This window comes from Equus caballus, chromosome 16 (genome assembly GCF_041296265.1).
Source record: "Equus caballus isolate H_3958 breed thoroughbred chromosome 16, TB-T2T, whole genome shotgun sequence".
In the NCBI taxonomy this organism is placed as follows: domain Eukaryota; kingdom Metazoa; phylum Chordata; class Mammalia; order Perissodactyla; family Equidae; genus Equus; species Equus caballus.
The window spans coordinates 87,258,533-87,279,729 of record NC_091699.1 but is presented as its reverse complement, the minus strand read 5'-3'; the positions used below and the strand labels follow the sequence as shown (position 1 = coordinate 87,279,729).

Here is a 21,197-nt window from a genome sequence, read left to right as displayed (position 1 = left end):
ATTAATTTTCTCTGTAGACAACTGTGAAAGAATACACGAGCAAAAATTTCCAAAGAAATCTGATTAATAAATGGTACGCAATGTGACAGCATACACAATTCTAATTTTTATTCTAATTATTGTTTTGTTAACATTCTTTTATCTAGCCACATTCTTGAGATTTAAAAAGATTCATACTGGCAAACTGAAATTGCAGAAGTGGAATGGTCAAGATTTTAAGGTTTTAGTTTTTAAAATTTGTAGCAGCAGCCTCTATTATGGAAAAATTCAAAACGAACTCGTGGCCCATAAATTATTACAAGGTAACCTCTACTAAGTGTAAATGAGTTTGATAAAATTTAATTATTTTCTCACACTTATATGTTTCTAGGTAATAAACTTTAAATTTTACTATTACCAAACAAGAGTATATGAATATTTTTTCAAATGAAATGAAAGCACTCACTTGACAAATTAGTTTATTAAATTTTAAGCTTGTGCATAAAATTGCAATAATGACAATTCAAATGAAGTAACAGAATAAACTATTTATTAAAACACCATGTGATAAAATAAACTTTCTGATCTAACGCTACAGTGGTAAACATTTTCCCCTCATTAGCATTCCACCTAAAACAGTTAAATTACAACATAATCTGACCAGAACTTGAAAATACTTCTGTCCTTTACCACTCAGCGATTGAACAGTGAGGTGAGTGCAGATTCTGGGTTTTCTTGAGGAGTCAAAGGTGGAGAATGATATAACCTAATGACAATCGAAAGCCCATACACCCAAAGGTCAAATTTCATCTGTCCTGTGCACTGGTACAACCTTAAAATTCTCATTATATCAAATAAGGATTTAATGAATCACCCCCTCTTCACCAAAAATAAATATTAGGACAAATTAAGGAGAAGAGTTGGGTTTTAAACTGCACTTTATTTGTTACTGTAACATTTTCTTCTTTTAACTGATCAACTGTAAGCATGCAAAAAATTCTCTTCTGAATGGAACTGCTTCCACAGCCCCTCAGCTATCAATAAGTAAATGATCAAAGTCATTCAATTTGTAGCTCTCTCCTCCTTTATAGCACTTCTAAGCAGTGTATATGACACATACCACAGAGGTAGGAAAGACCATCTTTAATAAATTATCTTCTTAATTGTAGACAATTTCTGAAAATAAAACTGACAAAACGCTAAACCATGCCTTTCATGAGTCCCATAGGACCACAGATCCATTTCCTCCCATTCCAAGAATCAGTCCCCTGGAATGTTCTAGCCTTTGTAGGGCACTTGATGACAAGATCCAACAGGGCTCCGAACAGCTACACTGAGAAGGCCTTCCAGCACTCTCATTTGCCAATTCTCTGGACCACCCAGTCCTGCTGGCAGAGAGGGCAGCGATTGTTCTGTTTCACCCACAGGGACATGCAGCAGTTGTGGAAGGAATGATTACACTCTCCCCAGACCACTGAAAGAAAACAAGAATATCTGACGTTACATATTTCACTTTCAATTACTGAGCTCAGAATTATAGCTTATTTTGTGTTATGAATAATAATCATGGTTCATAATTCTGAATAAACATGGTTAATTGGTCAAAATAATTTTTTCTGTCTACAAAGAAATAGAAACTTACATGTGTAAATTACACTTAAGAAGGGAGATAAGGCACTGTGCTTGGGAGACTCTCCATCACTGTTCTAGATTCTGCGGGTGATGTGGTGGCTCCCCAGTTCCTACATAGCTCCACATGCTGTCTTCCCGACGTTAGGAGGTTAAAGGCTTGAGCCTTCCTTAGATCCTAGACTTTCTCAGTCACGCACTGATCTTGCAGATCTTTTCGGTTTTATTTTATTGAAAAATGTCCTCCTGATTTTTATTTACCGAGATATAAGGAGTTTCAAATGTTTTCAGTTCATAGCAGGTTATTACAAATAGATGACATGCTTCTATACATTATACTTGTACATCCACTGATTTGTTTCCTAGAAGTGCTGATGAACTGTTACGTCATCTGTAAGCAGTGCGACTCTTCACGTAACAAACAGAATAAAATTTTCAAAGTGGCTGTGTGGAAAAAGAGGCCTCTCTGTGATCAAAGAAAGCTGGCCTATACCTCACATTCCCAAACTAATATTTTTTAAACAAACAGCATGAAAGAAAAATCTTAAACCAAGGGAAATCACCCACAATCTGAAATACAATCTCAAACATAAGCTTCATTTGTCCTTTGCTTGACCAGCTGAGCTCTATAACAGAATGATGACAGAAACAGAAAAAAAGGAGAAAAGAAAAAAGTCTTCTTATGAAAACTGGCTGTAGGGGTAGGAAGCAAGAGGGAATCATTCTAAGTGTTTCGAGTGGAAGAAACAGGATTTGATCAAAACTGCTAAGAAGCTGTACGTAAACTACACAAAGTACAAAGTTAATCTTTTATTCTAGGAAAACTTTTAAACACCTATATATAGCAATCTAGAAGTGATGACCTCAAGAACTAGGACAAAAACTATTGAATTGCTTAAAAGATTTAGCCTAAGACAACTTTTGCAGTCCCAGACTCTAAGGAAAATTTATTAGATTTCTATATACAAACTACATTCCAAAAAAAAAATCTGGAGATTTAGAATCTTTTCTACCTTAGTTGAAAAGTTATATACTGTATCATAAAAGAGTACTGAAAACTGAAATGCTTTATTGGAATAAAATCTTATGGAACTGACCTATAACAGTCAAAATTTAAATAATGTTTTGGCAAATTCTTTATTTTATAATTTTCTTAATAGAAGAGAATTATTATTTTTTTTTGATTATCAAAATGTTCACTGTGCCCATGTCAGGAACATATAAACAATTCTTCTTAATTACAGGCAATAAAAGGACTTGAAGATTAATTCCACTAAGGCTTTCTGAGAAACAACACATTTAATATTAACAATGGATCACTGCTTTACAGTTTATTTTTGTGTATTGATAAAGTCAATCTTAATTGCAAATTCAAACATCCCCACTGAGAGAAAACCTTTAGTTGAAAAAGCAAGAGAACGAAATTACAACATACCAACACAATCCTCCTGTTTGTTTTCAGCTTGACATCTAAGACAGGCATCTGAAAGTAAACAAACAGCAATCCTCATTCTGATGCTCTAAATGCAATTTTTAAAACCTAGATACTTCAAAGTCAAATAAAAGCCTAAATGGCTAGAGATGGAGAGAAAACACTCCTACTATTAATTTCTCATCTGAACATTGTTTAAAAATGAATAAAGTACAAGGCACTCCACTAATTTATTTATGACCTGGGGCCATTTCACAAGGGTTACCGACCTTTTATTACAAGCTCTGAAGAAAAGATGTCCTGATGTTTATTTTCAAGACATCCTTTTAAATAAGCCATGCATATATACTGGTATTTGCTTATACATACATAAACTCTAGAAAGATTAATAATAAAGTTTACCTTGGAGGCCATGGAATGGGAAGGAATTTTCATTGTATTTTTTCCTAATTTTTGAATTATGTGACTGTATAATCTACATAAAAATTAAACAAAGAAACCCTCCTAAATACTAAGTTCTCTTTTTTCCCTTAAGAAAATGTTCCCTTTACAAATAAGTCTGAGCCCAAAGTATTTACCCAACAATGGCAAAGTATTTTAATAAAGTATTTGAGAGTAAATACTAGGAATGAGAAACTAAAGGATATGCTAGAAGTTTTCAAAAATCAGTCTGTATTACCATTGGATTGATGAAGGGGGTAACAGAACATTTTAGGGACCAATGTAATGGATTCATTCACTAGCTGGAAAAGGAGTCAAAGTTGGGTAAAAGGAAGTTCAAACCAACAGAAATAAGTAGTTTTTAATATAAATTGGAGAAAAATACTTTGGTTAAACTAGCCCCACGGTGGAGCTGAAGTCTGCTTCTCTTCTTACCCCAGGCGCTGCTGCGGCATTTGAGTACTTCTCTCTGCATGCCCTGATCCTAAAAATCACACTGCCTCTCCAGTACAGATTAAAAACAACCACTGCCTCCGGAGGCTTTCTTCAATCCCACAATTACTGAGTATCCAGTTTGTGCAAGGACTTATGCACTGCAGACACCAAAATGACCAAGTCTGGGTCCCTGGCTCACCAGCAAATGGGAGGTAGACCGGCAAACAACTGAATACCCTAAGGATCGTGATCTAACAGTGAAGACATGGCTCTGGTTCTGTGCAATGACAGAATGAGCATCTGTGATCCCAACTGCCTCTTTTACAAATTAGGAAAACAAGGGCCCCAGAACGTTATGTCAAATGTTTAAATTAACATACAGCCATGAAGGTTACTCTGGCTCTTTAGAACTTGGCAGTACTAGCAAACCTATTCCCCTCTTCCTCATCAGCACTCGCTCACTGTGCCATCTGCTCCTTTCAGAATGAGGGGAGAAGAGTGGAAACCAAGGAAGAGAGAGTTAACCACATGGGAATGGGCTGACAGGTAAATTTTGGATCAAGAAGTCATAATACATCATTTAGGTGTATGAGATGAATTTCAACCATTAAGGAAATGGGATTAAGGTGACTCTTTTTGTAGAATCTACAAATCTCTGAATTGTGCTTATAGTTTTGATTTGGATTATCAAAAACTGACTTAAATGGATGAAATACCTAAAGTTTCAGATAAAAGAAAAACATTTCTTTGGGGGATATTCCTAATATCTAAAAGAGCACTTTCTAAGGAGTATAGTAACAGTAACACCTTTTAGAAGGATGCTAGGGTGATGGGTGGGAAGTCTGAAAAACAAACTTGCTTCTGCAGTCACCTGACCACTAAGTGGATTTTCACACCTCATAAACAAAATACAAAGGTCTAGTCCAGAATACTTTCCTGAACCCAAAGTACAGCTGTTGTCCGTCTGCAACATTAATCCACAGTAGCAGAATATCTGCTATAATTAGAAAGTTAATGTGAGGCATTTATAGCTCATACTTTGACTTGCTTTAAATATCCCAGTAAAGTTTATTTGTTGCAAAATTTCAACCATTATTTTAAATTCTGCATTTCCACTTACTATTTTAAAATTTTTCTTTGGGGAGAAAAAGAAACATTCTTGCAAAAGACCAAAAGATTCAGTTGCCTGGAAAAGTTAAAAATGCCACCCATACTGGAAATTATGATTCTAGCTCTCAAGGGGAGAAATGAGGGGCTGCACTGCAGGCCAGTAAACAAGATGCTTTTAAAACCTAATATGCAAAATAAGTGCATCATGTCTGAAATCAAGCCATTTCAAAAGCAAAAAATAAAAACTACTTGAATCCCATTGTGGTAAATTCTCTTTGAAACAAGCCTTTATGAATAAAAACCGAGAGCATACTAACGAGTATAAATTGAGAAATCTTTCGATTCTGGTAGGTTTAAAATTTCATCCCTCGAGAAGTGAGAGAAATTCTCTTTTAGCTATTTTCTCCAATTCTCTCGTTTTGCAGAGCAAGACAAAGTTTTCGCACTACAGAAACGTCAGGTTTCTTCATCTACCCTCAAGAAACGACATTTAAGATACTCTCTCCGTGATTTTAAACGCCCCATTTCAAAACATAACTTGCATTTAAACAGCCCCTCTTTTTCAAGGTGGTCTGAAATCTTAAAACAGAAACCATATAAAAACATAGCGGGATAAAGCTGTTCTGAAAGGTTTCACTCAGTCCAATATTTTTATTCAAAATATCATAGAAAGAAATAAGACTTCTTTGTAAAAGGGGGTTCTCCATAAAGGCCTGACTCAGAGCAGGGCACTGTCTTCTGCAGGAAACGACGTCCTATGGTGCGGGCAGGCCAGGAAGGGGACGAAGATTTACGTTTTTGAATAAAGCGCTTCCATTCTTCAATTCCCACGAAACTTAAATATTCGTGAACTACCCTGTACCCTCTTCATGCCGAGCGAGTGCCATCTGACCCGTCTTGAATCATCCGGATTTAAAAGCCAGCAGAAGAGCAGCAGCTAATCCAAGAAGGCAATGGCTGGGAACGCTTTTCCTCCCTGCGCCTCTCAGGAGCCGGGCTGAGGGCGTGGTTTTGTGGAAGATGACTCCAGAGCATCACTTTGCTGAGACCAAACCCATTAACGTGCCCTGCTGAATCAGGGCCTTCACCCTGCCCGCTCTGCGGCGTGCTTTTAGAAGAGGGTGCCGGGGCTGGCCACACAAACCGAAGCGGTTCCTCCCAGCTCCCATCAAATCTCCCAGTTTTCTTTTCTTGATCACACCCATCACTACCTCCAATTACCTTCTTTAATTCCTCTGCTTACTGCCAAACGGGCAGTAACGCTCTCTACAGATCGCCAGCCCCCAGCGCTGGGCGCCTGGTGAACGACCCCACGGCCCCAGGCGGCGGCTGCACGGGCGTGGCCCCAGTCCCCTCGCGCCGGCACACGGCGCCCCCGCCCCCACTCCTCCAGGGAGGGGTCTCTCCGAGGCCTCGTCCGTCCCCCGCGCCCGGAGCCGGCCCCGCGGAGGCCGCAGCGCGGCCCGGGCCTCGCGTGCAGCGCTTACCCATCACCTGGACCCTGCAGATGGCGCACGTATCGCACTCCACGTCCCAGCTCCACATGGCCACCGCGTTCCACTTCTTGAGAGAGAACATTTTGTCGCCTCCCGACTTGGAGCCTGCGCTCCCCGAGTGCGAGGACAGGGTGCAGGGTTCCTCGCCGTCTTCCACGTCGGCCATGGCGGCGGCGCGGAGCCGGCCGCGAAGACGTTGGGTCGCGGGAGGCGGGCGGCTATGGCGGCTCCGTGGGGCCGCCCGACGGCCCACAGCGCCGCCCGCCGGCCCGCGGGGCCTACGACAGGGGCTGCCCGCGATTGGCTGGCGCGGCCCAGTGACGTCACCGCACGGCAGCGCCGGCGCATCCCCGCCCCCCGCGCGCAGGCGCTGCCGGCAGGGCAGAGGGATGAGGGTCGCGGGCCGCCCGGCGGCTCCGGGTGAAGGCGACGCGTCGCGTCGGGTAGTGTCACTCCCGGGCGAGCGGGCGCACTCTGCGCAGGAGCACGTGTCCTGCTTTAGCCTTCAGGAGACTCACCGCTCTCATAAATTATCTTGTTAATGTATTCGTTTGTCTCGTCCCTCCCAAAGGTAAACCCCATCAGAGCGGGAACCACGTCTTTATCACCACTTTATCCTCGGTATCTGAAAAATGCCTGGCCTCGGGGGCGCACTTACTTGTTGAGTGAATCTTCTAGAAATCCGCTTCAGTGGTTCGCAAACTTTTTGGTCTCAGGACCCCTTCACACTAAAACATTCTTAGGACCTTAAAGAACTTTTATGTTATATATTATGTATATTATATATATATATCCTATATATATATGTATAATTTAAAGGAAAACTTAAAATGGAGGAAAAATTTAAAACGTGTTCGTTTAAAAATAATAGTAATCATCCAATTACAAGTCATTATTAGAACAGTAACGTCACGTATCGTGGAACTTCTGGAAAACTCCACTGTACACTCATATGAGAGAGTGGAAAGAAACAGCTCTGAATTATGCAAACAGTTTTGACCTCCTTGGTCAAGGCTCGCAGGAACCCTGGGGACCATACTGAGCACCTCTGATCTAGTTTAACCTTCTCCTTTTATATGTAGGAGTAATGGCGTCCAGTAAAGAGCACACCGCTATTAGGTGGAGGTTACAGTGTTTTGAGGCCAGGGTTGTTCTTTTCCTAGCCCAGTGTCAGATTTCCTATTATATTTTCTCAAGCAAAGCAGACAACATCTCCATTTAGAAGACGAGAAAACTGAGGCACAGTGAGCCTAAGGAGATGCCCGATTACCGCCGCCACCTAGTGGTGGACACCTGCTGTGTCAGATTCGGAATTCAGAGCCTCCCGTCTCTTCTTACCGGGCCTCGGCATCCCCTCATCTCCTGATGCCAGGCCCTGTGCCTGGAGGGGCCAACCAAACTCAAGGAGTCTGGCAGAGGAGACAAGGATGCTTAAATGTGTTTGTTATTAGTGCCGTGGAGTCGATTCTGACTCCTAATGACCCTGTGCGCAGCAGAGCGGAACCTGCCCAGTCTTTTGCGCCTCTCACCTTCCGGAGCTGTATCAGACAATGCTCCGCTGCCGTACACAGGGTTTTCACAGCCAGTTTTTTTGGAAGTGTGTGGTCAGGTCCTTCTTCCTGGCATAAATGTGTAAAAATATAAATATGGACACAGGGTCACATTTGACTAGATGCTAATGTGTGCTGTCTGTCGAATGGTGTGTTAAATGCTGTGAGGGACAGAGACATTCCTGAGGACTGACGCAGTGAGGGAGAGCCTTATGGAAGAGGTGAAGTTTGAACTCCGGGGGAGATGGGAGGTCCTGGAGGCCAGGAAATGAGTGAAGAAAGCAAAGCTCTACGAGCTGTCAGCCAGCGCAGAGCAGTAGCAGTGGTGGCGGATGTGAATCTGACCACGCTAACTTTGTGAGCCAGACAGAAATGCCAATAAACAAACCCAGCTGAACCATACAGAACACATGTTTTGTTTGTATTAAGTGACCACACATCTGACTAGAGATGGCTCCACATGCTAGACGGCTAATAAAGAAAGAAGGCAGGTACCAGATGAGGATAAAATGCACCCAGCTGGTGGGAACCGGGCTGTTTGAAAGAGAAAGGGAAGGGAACTCAGAAGAAAGGCTAGAGGATGGTTAAGAGCGAGGAATGGTACCTGCCCCGGCGGAGTCTGAACCTCATCACCCTGCCCCTGGATTATTGAGTGCTCAGTTCCTTCCTGTCTCTCCTCCCCGGTCTAACTGCCTTTCAATCTAACGTGCCTGTTTAATTTTCCTCTACCTCCTTTTCCACCTGGCACTCTCTTGCTTAGAATGTTCCATGGCTCCGCATTATCATCAGAATAAAATCTCAGTGACCCAGTTGGTCATTTAAATCCTGCCACAATATGGCCTCAACCTACTTTTCTAGTGTCTTTCCCAAACACTCCTCTCCGAGATCCTCATCAAATTGGTCTGCTCAGTCATCCAAACACAGCCTGCTCTGTATTTTTTGTTTTTTTCTCACATTTTAGCATTTCTGAAATTGCCCTCCGCACTTAGGAAAAACTTACTCATCTTTGTGTTCTCACCGACCATTCTTTGTCACCATTTATTCATGTCCTTCCAGGAAATCATAGCACATCTCTCTTTTGGCACCAGGTCACATAGCAACTAAAAAATGCTGCTACTGATGTTTATCAAACAATTTTAAGTTTTTTCTAACTGACAGCTCGTAAATGATAAAAACATTAAAATAGTAAAATGAGTATATAATGAAAAAAAAAGCAAGTACTGTTAATGGACTCTCCAGAAATTCCTATATATGTGGAAGCAGACACATAGTACATCAGCTCATTAAAAAAATTTTTAATTTTGGTAAAATACACATAACATGAAGTTTGCCATCCTAGCCATTTTTAAGTGTACAGTTCAATAGTATTAAGTACATTCACATTGTTAACACAACCAATCTCCAGAACTTTTTCGTCTTCCAAAACTGAAACTCTATACCCTTTAAACAACTCTCCATTTCCCTCTCCTCTTCCCCTGGCATCCACCATCCTACTTTCTGTTTCTGAGTTTGACTATTCTCAATATCTCATATAAGTGGAATCAAACAGTATTTGTCTTTTTGTGACTGGTTTATTTCACTTAGCATGATGTCCTGAAGGTTCATCCATGTTGTAGCATGTGTCAGAATTTCCTTCCTTTTTAAAGCTGAATAATATTCCATTGTATGTATAGACCATATTTTGTTTATCCATTCATTTGGGTTGCTTCCACCTTTGACTATTGTGCATAATGCTGCTATGAACATAGATATACAAATAGCTCTTCAAGATCCCGCTTTCAATTCTTTTGTGTGTATACTCAGAAGTGAAATTGCTGGCTCATATTACATCACTTCACTTTTAATATGAGTTTTTCACATATACTATTCTCTAGACTGCTCTTTTTGTTTAACAGTATTACTTTGTCTTTCTGTATAAGCATTTATATATCTACATTATTCCTCTTGATGGCTGCATAGTATTCCACCACATATATTTCCTGTGATTTATTTCCCTGAGAATCCTCTGAGAACATTTAGTTGTTTCCAGTGTATAATAAACAGTGCCTCAGTGAATATCCTCATGTATATTTCTTTGCACAGTGTGAGAGTGTATCTGTAAAATAAATTTCTAGAAGTAGAATATCTGGGTCAAAAGCTATGTATTTTTCATTTTGATAGACACGGCCAAAAGACCCCTAAAGAGAAACAGATTTTAAACTCTCACCCAGTGGATGTCAGTGGCAAATTTCCATTTTTTTTCCAAATTTTTTTTTTTAAATCAGGAATAATTTCTCAGGAGGCCTCACACATTGGATATTTAAATTCTGGAGATTTGCTAAATTGATCTCACTACTCTATAGCCTTTGTTACCCTCGATAATGACTTATATTATTTCAACTCTTATGCTCTATTATTGTTTACTTTTAATGTGTGAGGATCTTGTCTTCCTAGCTAGATGCTAAGATCCTCAAGAGGAGACATAATTTACTATACCCATCCCCACAGTTAGTTTGGTTTCATGAACTTGCCAGTGCTTGTTACATTTGTACATAGAATGAATGACTTTTTTTTCTTTACTTCAAAATACAGAGGTCCTAAGTCTTCATCTTTTTTTCTTTTCTATTTTTCTTGTGTAGCTGTCCTAAGAGAAATAACTGGAATCACTCAATTCTAACATCAACAATAACATCCCCAGTCCATGCTTTTCATTCCTGCACCATATTGTCCTGGCATATAAAATTCAACTAATCCAATTTATCATCCATACATACATCAACCACACTTCCTCCATTTCTGTCTGACATCTTCATGGGGGGTATGGTGATCAGAAGTTTCCTTATTTGGAGGAGATGCCCATTTGGAGGGATGTTGTCTTTTATAAAGTGGTTATTATTTCCAAAAATTACTATTGTTCCCAACTATAGATATATTTATGAAAGAAGATTCTTTCTGTCTTAGATAAAGAACATGACTTCCTTCAAATCATAAATTTCACATGTATAAGAGAAGAAGCTCCAGAAGAGAATCCCACCCATTTTCTCTAAGGCCTACTTGTGAAATTCACATTTTAGAAGTTGACAAGCACGATAGGATTAACACTTCTTTGAATTTTCATAAAATTGTTTTGTCAAATTTTAGAACTTGAAAGGGGCTTGGTTACAGTGAAAAATATTATTATAGAACAAGCAATATCTTTCTAGGCATATCTGGTTGGCCATAGAAATAGATGGCATCCATAGTCAGTTTTTAACCTGTGAAATAGTTAACAGTAAATCATAAATTAAAAAAAGAGAGTAGTACTTAATAGAGAGTAAACATACGTAAATCATTACCCCCTAAGAGGCAGCACATGCTTCATAAAGAGCTCAGGTAAATTCACCATTTCAGCTCCACAATGGGCCACTAGGAACCAAGATTTGCCGGGAGGGTGAGGGAGTTGGAGAAGAGGCAGGGTTTGCACTAATATTTGAGGGAACTATGTTGTTCCCTTATTTCTTGTCCTTTGGTACAGTCATCATCCGTCAGAATGGAACCATGGTTTAGGAGACTGTTACCTAGAACCCAAATTCTCATGATTTTATCAAGTGCAAAATCTGCTGTGAGGGCACCCTCTACCCCAGCAGCATGCCCAGGCTCCATACAGCGCCCCCAATGGCTACTACTGTCTGATACAGACATCCAAGAACATACCTTTTTCTTCTTTTTACGGGTAATATAAGATTTCTTGCTATTTTTCCAAATAGATCGGAAGGTGTCTGAGGAGATCTGAGGAGTGACTGTAAGTTTTAAGACTGGCAGTTTACCTGAGAGGAGAGGAGCACAAGAGAATGTGGGCAGGATATCTCACAGCCCCATTTGACGGACTGGGTCTCAGGCTTCTGAGAGGGGCAGTCTCCCACATTCTTATTAACTGGGCAATAATTAATAACTAAATTTCCTCTCACCTAATACCTTTCCCTGTATCTTCTTGATGTGAGTGATCATAACAATTAGCTTATTTCTGTAATAACTTCTTATGCTAGTCCTTTCTTTTCCATTCTGTTAAAAAAAGGAACAACAGGCCCAAAATTGAGTCACTTGTGCTAAACCTCAGGACAGCAACCACAACTTAATACCTAATCTAATTGTAGTTCAGCCTCTCCCACGAGTGGAATTTTAAGCCAATCAGTCTGGAATTTCCTCATCAACACTAATGAGGTATGCTGCTCGATTCATAACTGTTTAATACAGCCAATTAGATTTCCAGATTTACTCAGTTGAATTCTCTCTCTAGTCCCCAGGCCATGGAGCAGCATTTCATTTCTTCCTCTCTCTTGCTCCTACCCATTTAAAAAAAAAAATCTTTATTGGCATATCATTCACATACCTTAAAGTTCGTCTATATAAAGGGTCCAATTCAATGATTTTTAGTATGTTTCAGAATTCTCAATTGAATTTTGTTTTTGAACAGTTCTCACTGCCCTGTCTCTTAGCTGGATGACACAGCAGCCTTCTAACTATTCCTCCTAACGCCGGGCTTCCCCAACCCCAAATCCATCCTGGACTCTGTTTCCACATTAATCATCTGAAAGCAAAATTCTGATCTTGTCATTCATCAGCTCTAATCCTGTTATTGGCTCTCCATCTTTAGTGGACATCTCTTGTTTTTGCTTGCGCAGCTTCCACTTTAGCTTCTTTCTGGAACAGAACCTTGAGTTTCCTTTGGGGTCCCACTTCAAGGATGGGCACATAATCTGGGACTGGACGATTAGTGTATTCTCTCTGGCACAGTGATTGGTTAATGTGACTTGGGCACGAGTCCCATGTTTCGTGTGACTCATGATGGTCCAGTGAAATCAGGAGAAAGACTCTTTCTTCAGCTTAACCACTTTCAACTCATTCAGCTGTTTTTCATGGTGTTTATTGCCTTACTTCAAAGTGCTTATTATATTATTTCTCGATGTTTCCATTTGAAATTTTACATATTTGCTGTTGTCACTTCCTCTCGCCAAACCTTCCAGTGGAGATATATCACAATTTTTAGTTAAGTCAGCACTTGTTGTATTCACTGGTATGATCATATATATTTTGTTCACAACGTTTCTTCTTAAGTTTATTTTGCTTTAGTTAATAATTGCCTTGTTTTTTCATTTGCATAGTTTTCTGTGTACCTATTCAAAATATTTTCCCCAAAATTCTTTTGTTTCTCATACACCTATCAGTATTTCTTTCAAAATCCTTAAGTATTTCTAATGCTCAATTAATGCAGTTTTTACCCCGGTATTCCCCCTTTCCAAAGTCTTCTTCCATTTTTCTGCTCTGACCCTCAATCATCATCTGGGACTCCCTTTTCTACTTTTCTGTATTGGTCCTCCTAATTTCTGGGTTCTGCATTCTTTGTGGTTTATTCTCTCGTTTTGCTCATGCCTGTTCTCTGGAAGCTTCCTAAGAATGGATGCAGAGAAAGTACAGAGTTTGGGTTCTCGAGTAGTAAACACATCTTCGTTTATCCTCACACTTGGTCAGAAGTTGGGAATGTAGAGTTCTCAGGGAGTTGTCATGGAGATGCTGCAGGGCCTCCAGCATCCAGTTGGGAAGTCTGATGTCCTTCCCATTTCCAGTCCTTTGCATGCAATTTTTCATTTTCTTTTTCTTTTACTAAGTTGTTAGGATCGCCCCTTTATTCCTAGTGCTCTAAATGCCATGATGATAGACCTTTTATCATTTGCTGTGCTGGGCACTCAATGGGCTCTTTCAGTATGCAGATTTATGTCCCTTGGTTCTGAGAAAGTTCTTGATTTATTCCTTTGATAATGCCTCTTCCCACTTTTCTCTCTTGCTGAAACTATGACTTAGACATGGGTGCTCTTAGACTGATCCTCTCTCATATTTTCTCATCAGCTTTTCATCTCCCTATCTTTTGTTCTACTTTCTGAAGAATTTCATGACTTCGTATTTCAACATTTGTTCTGAAATTTTTATTCTGGCTATCATTTCTACTTTCCAAGAACTTTTTCTTATTTTCTAATTACTATTCTTTTTTCATAGCATCCTGTTCTTATTTTACAGATGCATTATCTTCTATTTCACTGAGGGTGTTATAACTAATTTCTTTTTTTAATTTTTGGCATTGTCTCTGCATCTTCAGGGCTTGTTTTTTCCTCTCTGTTTCAGGTTTGGTTTCCTGTGTTGGAGACTTGCCTCAGTTGTCTAGAGATTCTCGGGTTTCTGTTCACAGTGAAGCATGAGGCATCCAAAGGCTGATGGGAAGCTCTTGTGTGTGTGCATGGCTTGCCTACCTGCCAGGCTTCTTTGAATGGTGAGGGGGTGGCCAGCTGTCAGCATCTGGAGTTCCTTCTCTAAGGCTGTTCAGTTTCTCATAGAATACCCCAGTCTTCTACATGGCTATCAGCCTTCTGGAAGCAGGGCAGACAAAGAAGCCTTGGGTAATGGTAAAGGCGGAGTCCCACCTATTCGGTGTGTAGAATTTTCCTTAATCCTCCTCTTTCCAGCTTCTCACCACACCCTCATTGCTGGATGTCCTAGGTCTGCTGAAAGGCTCTGTTTAATTTTTCCAGAGAAACTCCCTAACTGGTCTCCCTGCTTCTGCCCTTGCCTTCAATCTCTTTTCAACATAGAGCTGGAGGGATCCTGTTAAAATGTGGGTCACATCAGGTCCCTCCTCTGTTTAAAATTCTCAAATGCCTTTCTATCTCAAGAGAGTTAAAAACGAAAGTCCTCATAATTGTCTAGAAGGGCCCCTGCCCTCTGTGCTTATTTGTTGGACTTTTTATGCTATTCCTCTCCCATTCTCTCTCGCCCCATCTCAGCCACGCTGGCCTCTGGACTGGCGCTAGAACACAGTAGGTAGGCTCCTGCTTTAAGGCCTTTGCACTTGCTGTTCCGTTTACCTGAGATGCTGGTCCCCCAGACAGCTACACGGCTTGCTCCTCGCTCTTTCTGGTCTTCACTCAAATGTCCCTTTTTAGTATAGCCTTCTCTTGCTGCCTGAACTAAAATTGCAACCCCTGCCCCCGACACTCTATCTCCTTTTCTTGCTTTGTTTTTCCCTTAAGTATGATCCCCATCTGCTGTACAATAGTATATATTTCACTTCTTTTTGTCGTTGTTGGTTTACTGTCTGTCATCCTCCACTAGGACGTAAGCTCCAAAAGGGCAGGAATTCATTGCTCAACTCACCAGTGTCGAGAACAAGGCCCGGCACACAACAGGCATTTAAGAAATGTATGTTGAAGGAAACAAATAAGTAAAGAATGAATAAATGAAATGACCCGGAAGTATTCTGAGGTTTTTTTATTAGTTAAAAAGCAACCCTGTCAGATGTGGATAGCAGTTTGTCTCTTTTTTAACTTTTTCTTTAAGACGTGAGGTTGATGATGTTTCCGAGGAAGCTTTCACTGTGTGTGTTCCATCATTGCATTAAGGACTCCTTGGTAAATAAATGACCTTAGGCTGTTAACTTGAATTTCATGAAAGAAGTGGAATTAGAATTAGAAGTTAGCTTATTCACTTGCAAATGATAAGAACCCAGAAGCAATCAAAAGAAGAAGATTAGTTCTATGAGCAGTGATATTTCTAATTGCTTTTAATGTTTAAAATGATGCCATTAGAGCTAAATGGCAAGACTTTCCCTATGGAATCCAACCGGTTAACCCAGTTTTGAGGAGTCTTTCTTGGTGTTGAAAGTAACAGTCTGATTGAAAGTTTCCATCAGAAACATGCCGTAATTATTTTGGTTCAAAAGGTGGATGCATTAAAGCTACTCATGATATATACATCTGGAAAAGTCCACTTTCTTCTACTATAAATTACTTTTTTTTTTATTAATGTTATGATAGATTACAACCTTGTGAGATTTCAGTTGTACATTATTGTTAGTCACGTTGTGGGTACACCTCTTCCCCCTCTGTGCCCTCTCCCCGCCCCCCCTTTTCCCTGGTGACCACCGATCAGATCTCCTTGTCAATATGTTAACTTCCACCTATGAGTGGAGTCATATCGAGTTCGTCTTTCTCTGACTGGCTTATTTCGCTTAACATAATACCCTCGAGGTCCATCCACGTTGCTGCGAATGGGCCAATTTTGTCTTTTTTTATGGCTGAGTAGTATTCCATTGTGTATATATACCATATCTTCTTTATCCAATCATCAGTTTCTGGGCATGTAGGTTGGTTGCACGTCTTGGCTATTGTAAATAATGCTGCGATGAACATAGGGGTGCAAGGGACTCTTGGGATTTCTGATTTCAGGTTCTTAGGATAGATACCCAGTAATGGGATGGCTGGGTCATATGGTATTTCTATTTTTAACTTTTTGAGAAATCTCCATACTGTTTTCCATAGTGGCTGTACCAGTTTGCATTCCCACCAACAGTGTATGAGGGTTCCTTTTTCTCCACAACCTCTCCAACATTTGTCGCTCTTGGTTTTGGATGTTTTGCCAATCTAACGGGTGTAAGGTGATATCTTAGTGTAGCTTTGATTTGCATTTCCCTGATGATTAGCGATGATGAACATCTTTTCATGTGTCTATTGGCCATATTCATATCTTCTTTTGAGAAATGTCTGTTCATGTCCTCTGCCCATTTTTTGATCGGGTTGTTTGTTTTTTTGTTGTTAAGCCGTGTGAGTTCTTTGTATGTTATGGAGATTAACCCTTTGTTGGATAAGTGGCTTGTAAATATTTTTTCCCAATTAGTGAGCTGTTTTTTTGTTTCAATCCTGTTTTCCCTTGCCTTGAAGAAGCTCTTTAGTCTGATGAAGTCCCATTTGTTTATTCTTTCTATTGTTTCCCTCAACTGAGGAGTTTATAAATTACTTTTTAACGCTATTTAAATGAGTATCTATATTTTCAGGTGGGTATTTCACAATTATCTTCCCATTTACGCAAATTGAACCATTTATTAAGCAAGCACCATGTATGCAGCTCTAAATGCGTACTTGATGATAAGCATTTTCCATGAAATCATCTGAGACTGTCCACCATTAGCACTCACTATAGTAATGGTCAGAAGGTTGCCTGCAGCTTTCTATAATGTCGTCTGCTCAGCAGATAGTGAAAAAGTTACTACAGTGCCAAGAAAAACCTAAAGAAATCATTAACCTGCCTTCAGTTTATCGCGCTTAAATTAAAGTTAAATTTGAATTAATTTTAACAGAATAATTCTGTTGAATTTGAATTCAACTCAAATGGACTAGGAAGTTGATGTTCTATTTCTCTAAAATAAAGGGATAATTTTAAAATCTTGAAATCATTTGATTGGCCAGCAGAAACGGTAATACGATAGTTTTAGTTTAAAAATGGCAATGTAGGGGCCGGCCCCGCGGCCGAGTGGTTAAGTTCCTGCGCTGTGCTTCGGCGACTGAGGGTTTCGCCAGTTCGGATCCCAGGTGCAGACATGGCACCGCTCATCAAGCAATGCTGAGGTGGCATCCCACATGCCACAACTTGAAGGACCCACAACTAAAAAAAATATGCAACTATGTACTGGGGGAGGTTTGGGGAGAAAAAAAAGAAAAGTAAAATTTATAAAAATGGCAATGCAATAGACAGTAATATTGTAATTCTTTTCTCTAAACCTGCCAGTGTTAAAAAAAAATCCAATCTAAAATTATGCCATGTCTCTAAGACTGTTTTATTGAAGAAATGATAAAGACCGAATGCTTGTACTACTTAATTCTCTCCACATAACCTGCCAGATAGTGCACCAAGATTTCTCCCCCCTTTTTTAAACATTGAATTTGGATTTTCAAATCTATTTATGATGTCTTTCACTGAGCTTTATTTAAAATCACATTTCCTCATCTTCTCTCATCAGCAGTAAGACTGGCTATCATTAACTCTGGTCATGCTTATTGGTGAAGGGGGCAAGGGAGATGGCCAATGTTAACTCACTCCATATGTGGTTCTCTAATTTTCAAAGGATTACATGGTCATAAAGTAGATTTAATGCTCTCCTGATGCCAATCACAATTGAACCATTCTTTGATGATCCAGAAAGCACATCAGAATCTTATGAGGGCTGTTACTTGCGTTTTCCAATTGATATCTGGAGAGATATTTGCAGGTTGGGTTGGGAAGGAGAATAGAGACTAGGAGAGAGTTCCTCAGAGAACAGGTGAGGATAAGAGAAAAGAGAGAAAAGAAAGGGTAACAGAGAAAATGTTGCCTAACAACATTCATTGCTTAGGTCAAAGACTACATATGACAGCATAAAAGTTCTTGAATTCTGCAAATCACTGGGCAATTTGACACAAAGATGGCTGGCCTGTGACAGTGTTCCTGGTCATCACATAGCTCAGGCCAGTTGTTTAATGAAAAACATGGAGCAAGTTTGGGGTAGTACAGCATTTGGGAAAGAGTGGATGTGGACAAGTAGAAGGGAACACAAACCAAAACACTCTACCTGCCTTTCTGGCTCGCAGTGCTTCAAGTATGTCAGCAGCAGCCCTTTCTCCCAGGCCGTTGTTTCCAAGGTCAATTTCCCTTAAGTGGGCAGAGTATTTGATCAGGCTGACCAAAGGAAACGACAAAACAAAATGGCATTGTGCCAAGCACAGTTACTCAAAGAAACTCAATCCAGTTATTCTGGAGTATGATTTTTCTTTTCAGGTCCTCTCCACCCCCCCCCCCCATGCCCCCCCACGCCCATGACCCAGGTTGAAGCTGGAGACATCTTGAATACGTTTTTTTCAATTTAATCTCTCTAGTTTGGATGCCTCTCCTAAGTAAGTTGGTAGGATAAGGATTTTCAGTTGCCTTAAATCTTCCATTCATTTATTTATTCAAAAGATGCATAGGGCTTCCCAGTTTTTTAGATTTTACATATCAATAAAATGTCAAAAAACTTGGGGGGACTGATGAAGGTCAGCTTGGCAACTTTTAGTATGTCAAATAAATAACAACTTCCACCCAACAACACTTATAAAAGAACAAATATTTTTACGTAAAATTAGGAAGGGCAAAGACTTGAAATAAAGTATAGCTTTTTAAATCAAGCAAATGTAGTTTTATGAAAAATGAACACTCTAGCTGTCTTTACTTTTTCTAATCTCTTTGAGGATTATTGAAAATTCCTTCATGTCCTCGCACTGGCCTGCCAATTGGTCTTTGAGAATTTCTGGCGTCATGAGTGGACGTGGAATCTGACTGAAGGCCTAGGTCCCGAGTCAGCTTCTTCCTCTTGTCAACCATATGCTCATGGGAAGGCCATGTGCCCTCTTGGGTTTCACCTTCCCCATCTGTAAAATTGGCCTGAAAAGAGCTGTTCTGCCTATTTCACAAGGTTGTGGTGAAAATGGAATGGAGCAGTTCATATAAAGCCTCCTGCAAAATGACATACCAATGATGCTATTATATTGAGTGCATACTTACTAAGTCCGTATTATGTGCTTAACACGGCAGGGATTAACAGGAAGTTAACACATGATCTCTGCTCTGAAAAAATTATCATATGACTATCAGTAAAACAATTTTTAGCCCTTACTATGTGCGGGGGATATGAAATTTCAGTTGGGGTCAGTAGCGAATACAATGCCACTCTCTTGCTCCTTGCACACATTTTCTATGATTCGGCAGCCAGAATTCAAAGCCAGGGCTGCATGACCCTTCCAGACTCTCCCTCTCTAAGATCTTGCTCCCAAGGAAACAGTCTGTCTAATCAGGACTTGACTGGCTTTGGCTTCCTGAACTGCTTATGTTCAATTCCTTCAGATGAGATAAGTAAGAACAGGAATGCTTCAAGGAGGAAGTGGGGGTGCACAGAAGGAGAGTGGAGAGTGTTGAAGGCAAACTTCACAACCTGACTGCATCTAGGTCTGATTCCAGAGGGCATGGATTTACCCACCACACGACACAGCCTCACATGAGCTTCGGTTTTGTGGGGCATTCACTACGCATCAGATGTGATCAGGGCCACCCTTGTGATTAGAAGCACTTGTGCCCAGCACAAAGGGGCCTTCCAATGGTGTGAGTGGGGCTGAAATCCAGCCAAGCTCTGCTTGCCAAGTCCTGGGCCTGAGGCAGAGACCTGGAAAGGGTAACTTCCTCTGACTCATTGGCCAGAGGTGGCCAACTCTTTTAACTCATCTGTCCAGAGGGGCTCTTTTTCTAGTTTGTATAAAGGTGCCAGCTGCAGCCCTGGGTACTATATTTAGCATCTTACATGCATGATCTCATTTAACCCTGTAGCAATCTCTGGAGTTAGACACTATTACTATCCTCAGTTTTACAAGCGAGGAAACCAAGATATAGAGAAGATATAGAGAAGTTAGTTAACTTGCTTAGGATTATACTGCTAGTAAACCGTGGAGCAGGGATGTGAACCCAGGCAGTCTGCTTGAAGATAGCCATGATGCATGATTCACAGACACCAAGAAAATATGTTTCAATCTCCAATAGTTCCCAATTCTTACACTTAAAAAAAAAAGAACAAAAATATTTAAGTATTTAGTATCAGAACTAAAAAAACATGGGAAGGGAATTCCTGGCACTGGCGCGCATTGCTAGTGGTGTTTGTGTACCCTGACACGCAGAGCCGGCTTCACAGGTGTGGGGCCTGAGCTCAGAAGGGCTCCTCACTTGGTTTAGTTCTCTGCTATCAACATCTTGAAATTCTTAATTCATAATATTTGAACAAGAGCCCATGAGTTTCCATCTGCACTGGGTCCCCACGAATCCTATAGCCAGTTTTGCTGTCATGTTTAGCGTGCTCAGAGCAGAAAGCAAAATCTGCCAAAGGGTCAGCCTTAAGTAATTGTACTGTTCTGTTGGCCCCATAGAGCACTGCTAGATGAATCCTGATCAGAGGGAGGCCTGGGTCATGAGAGGGAGAACCAGCAGGGTCATTTGGCTCCTGCCTTAAGCTCAAAGAAGCCACCGATATTGGCTTTAGGGGTATTGGCTTTAGCAGATATTGAAAAAGAAGCCACTGATATTGGCTTTAGTAGAGCTTGGTAAGGCCTCATCACAAACAAAAGGCATGATATCCCATGTCCCTGGACCAGCTAATCCGAAGTTGAGGATAGACCCATGTGGTACCAAGGATGAAGAGGGCCAGTGGGTAGGCAGGTGATCAGTGCTCCATAATCTCCATCACTAAATCTTACCCCAACATAAATGCATATGCATAAGCCACTTTAAGTA

General features: G+C 40.5%; 2 protein-coding genes across 3 annotated transcripts in view; both read right to left on the bottom strand.

Moving 5' to 3' along the window:
- Positions 1-441: 441 nt before the first annotated feature.
- Positions 442-6,965, bottom strand: RNF7 (ring finger protein 7). 2 transcript variants are annotated; one of them, XM_014731895.3, is made up of 3 exons: positions 6,514-6,965; positions 3,044-3,091; positions 442-1,453 (listed from the first exon to the last, which is right to left on the bottom strand). In XM_014731895.3, the coding sequence occupies exons 1-3, from the start codon at positions 6,686-6,688 to the stop codon at positions 1,335-1,337; spliced, it is 342 nt and encodes a 113-aa protein (XP_014587381.2). In that variant the 5' UTR covers positions 6,689-6,965; the 3' UTR covers positions 442-1,334. The 2 variants fall into 2 exon arrangements, with proteins under 2 accessions (XP_014587381.2, XP_023476802.1); XM_023621034.2 differs by having other exon boundaries at positions 6,521-6,823.
- A 3,505-nt stretch (positions 6,966-10,470) lies between these two features.
- LRRC78 (leucine rich repeat containing 78) overlaps positions 10,471-21,197 on the bottom strand; it is a 61,016-nt gene continuing 50,289 nt past the window's right edge. Inside the window, exons 12-14 of the mRNA XM_070236964.1 lie at positions 18,460-18,566; positions 11,745-11,857; positions 10,471-11,305 (exon numbers count right to left, since the gene is read on the bottom strand). Coding sequence (XP_070093065.1) covers positions 11,294-11,305; positions 11,745-11,857; positions 18,460-18,566 — 232 coding nt within the window. The 3' untranslated portion in view covers positions 10,471-11,293. The remainder of the gene's footprint in view (positions 11,306-11,744; positions 11,858-18,459; positions 18,567-21,197) is intronic.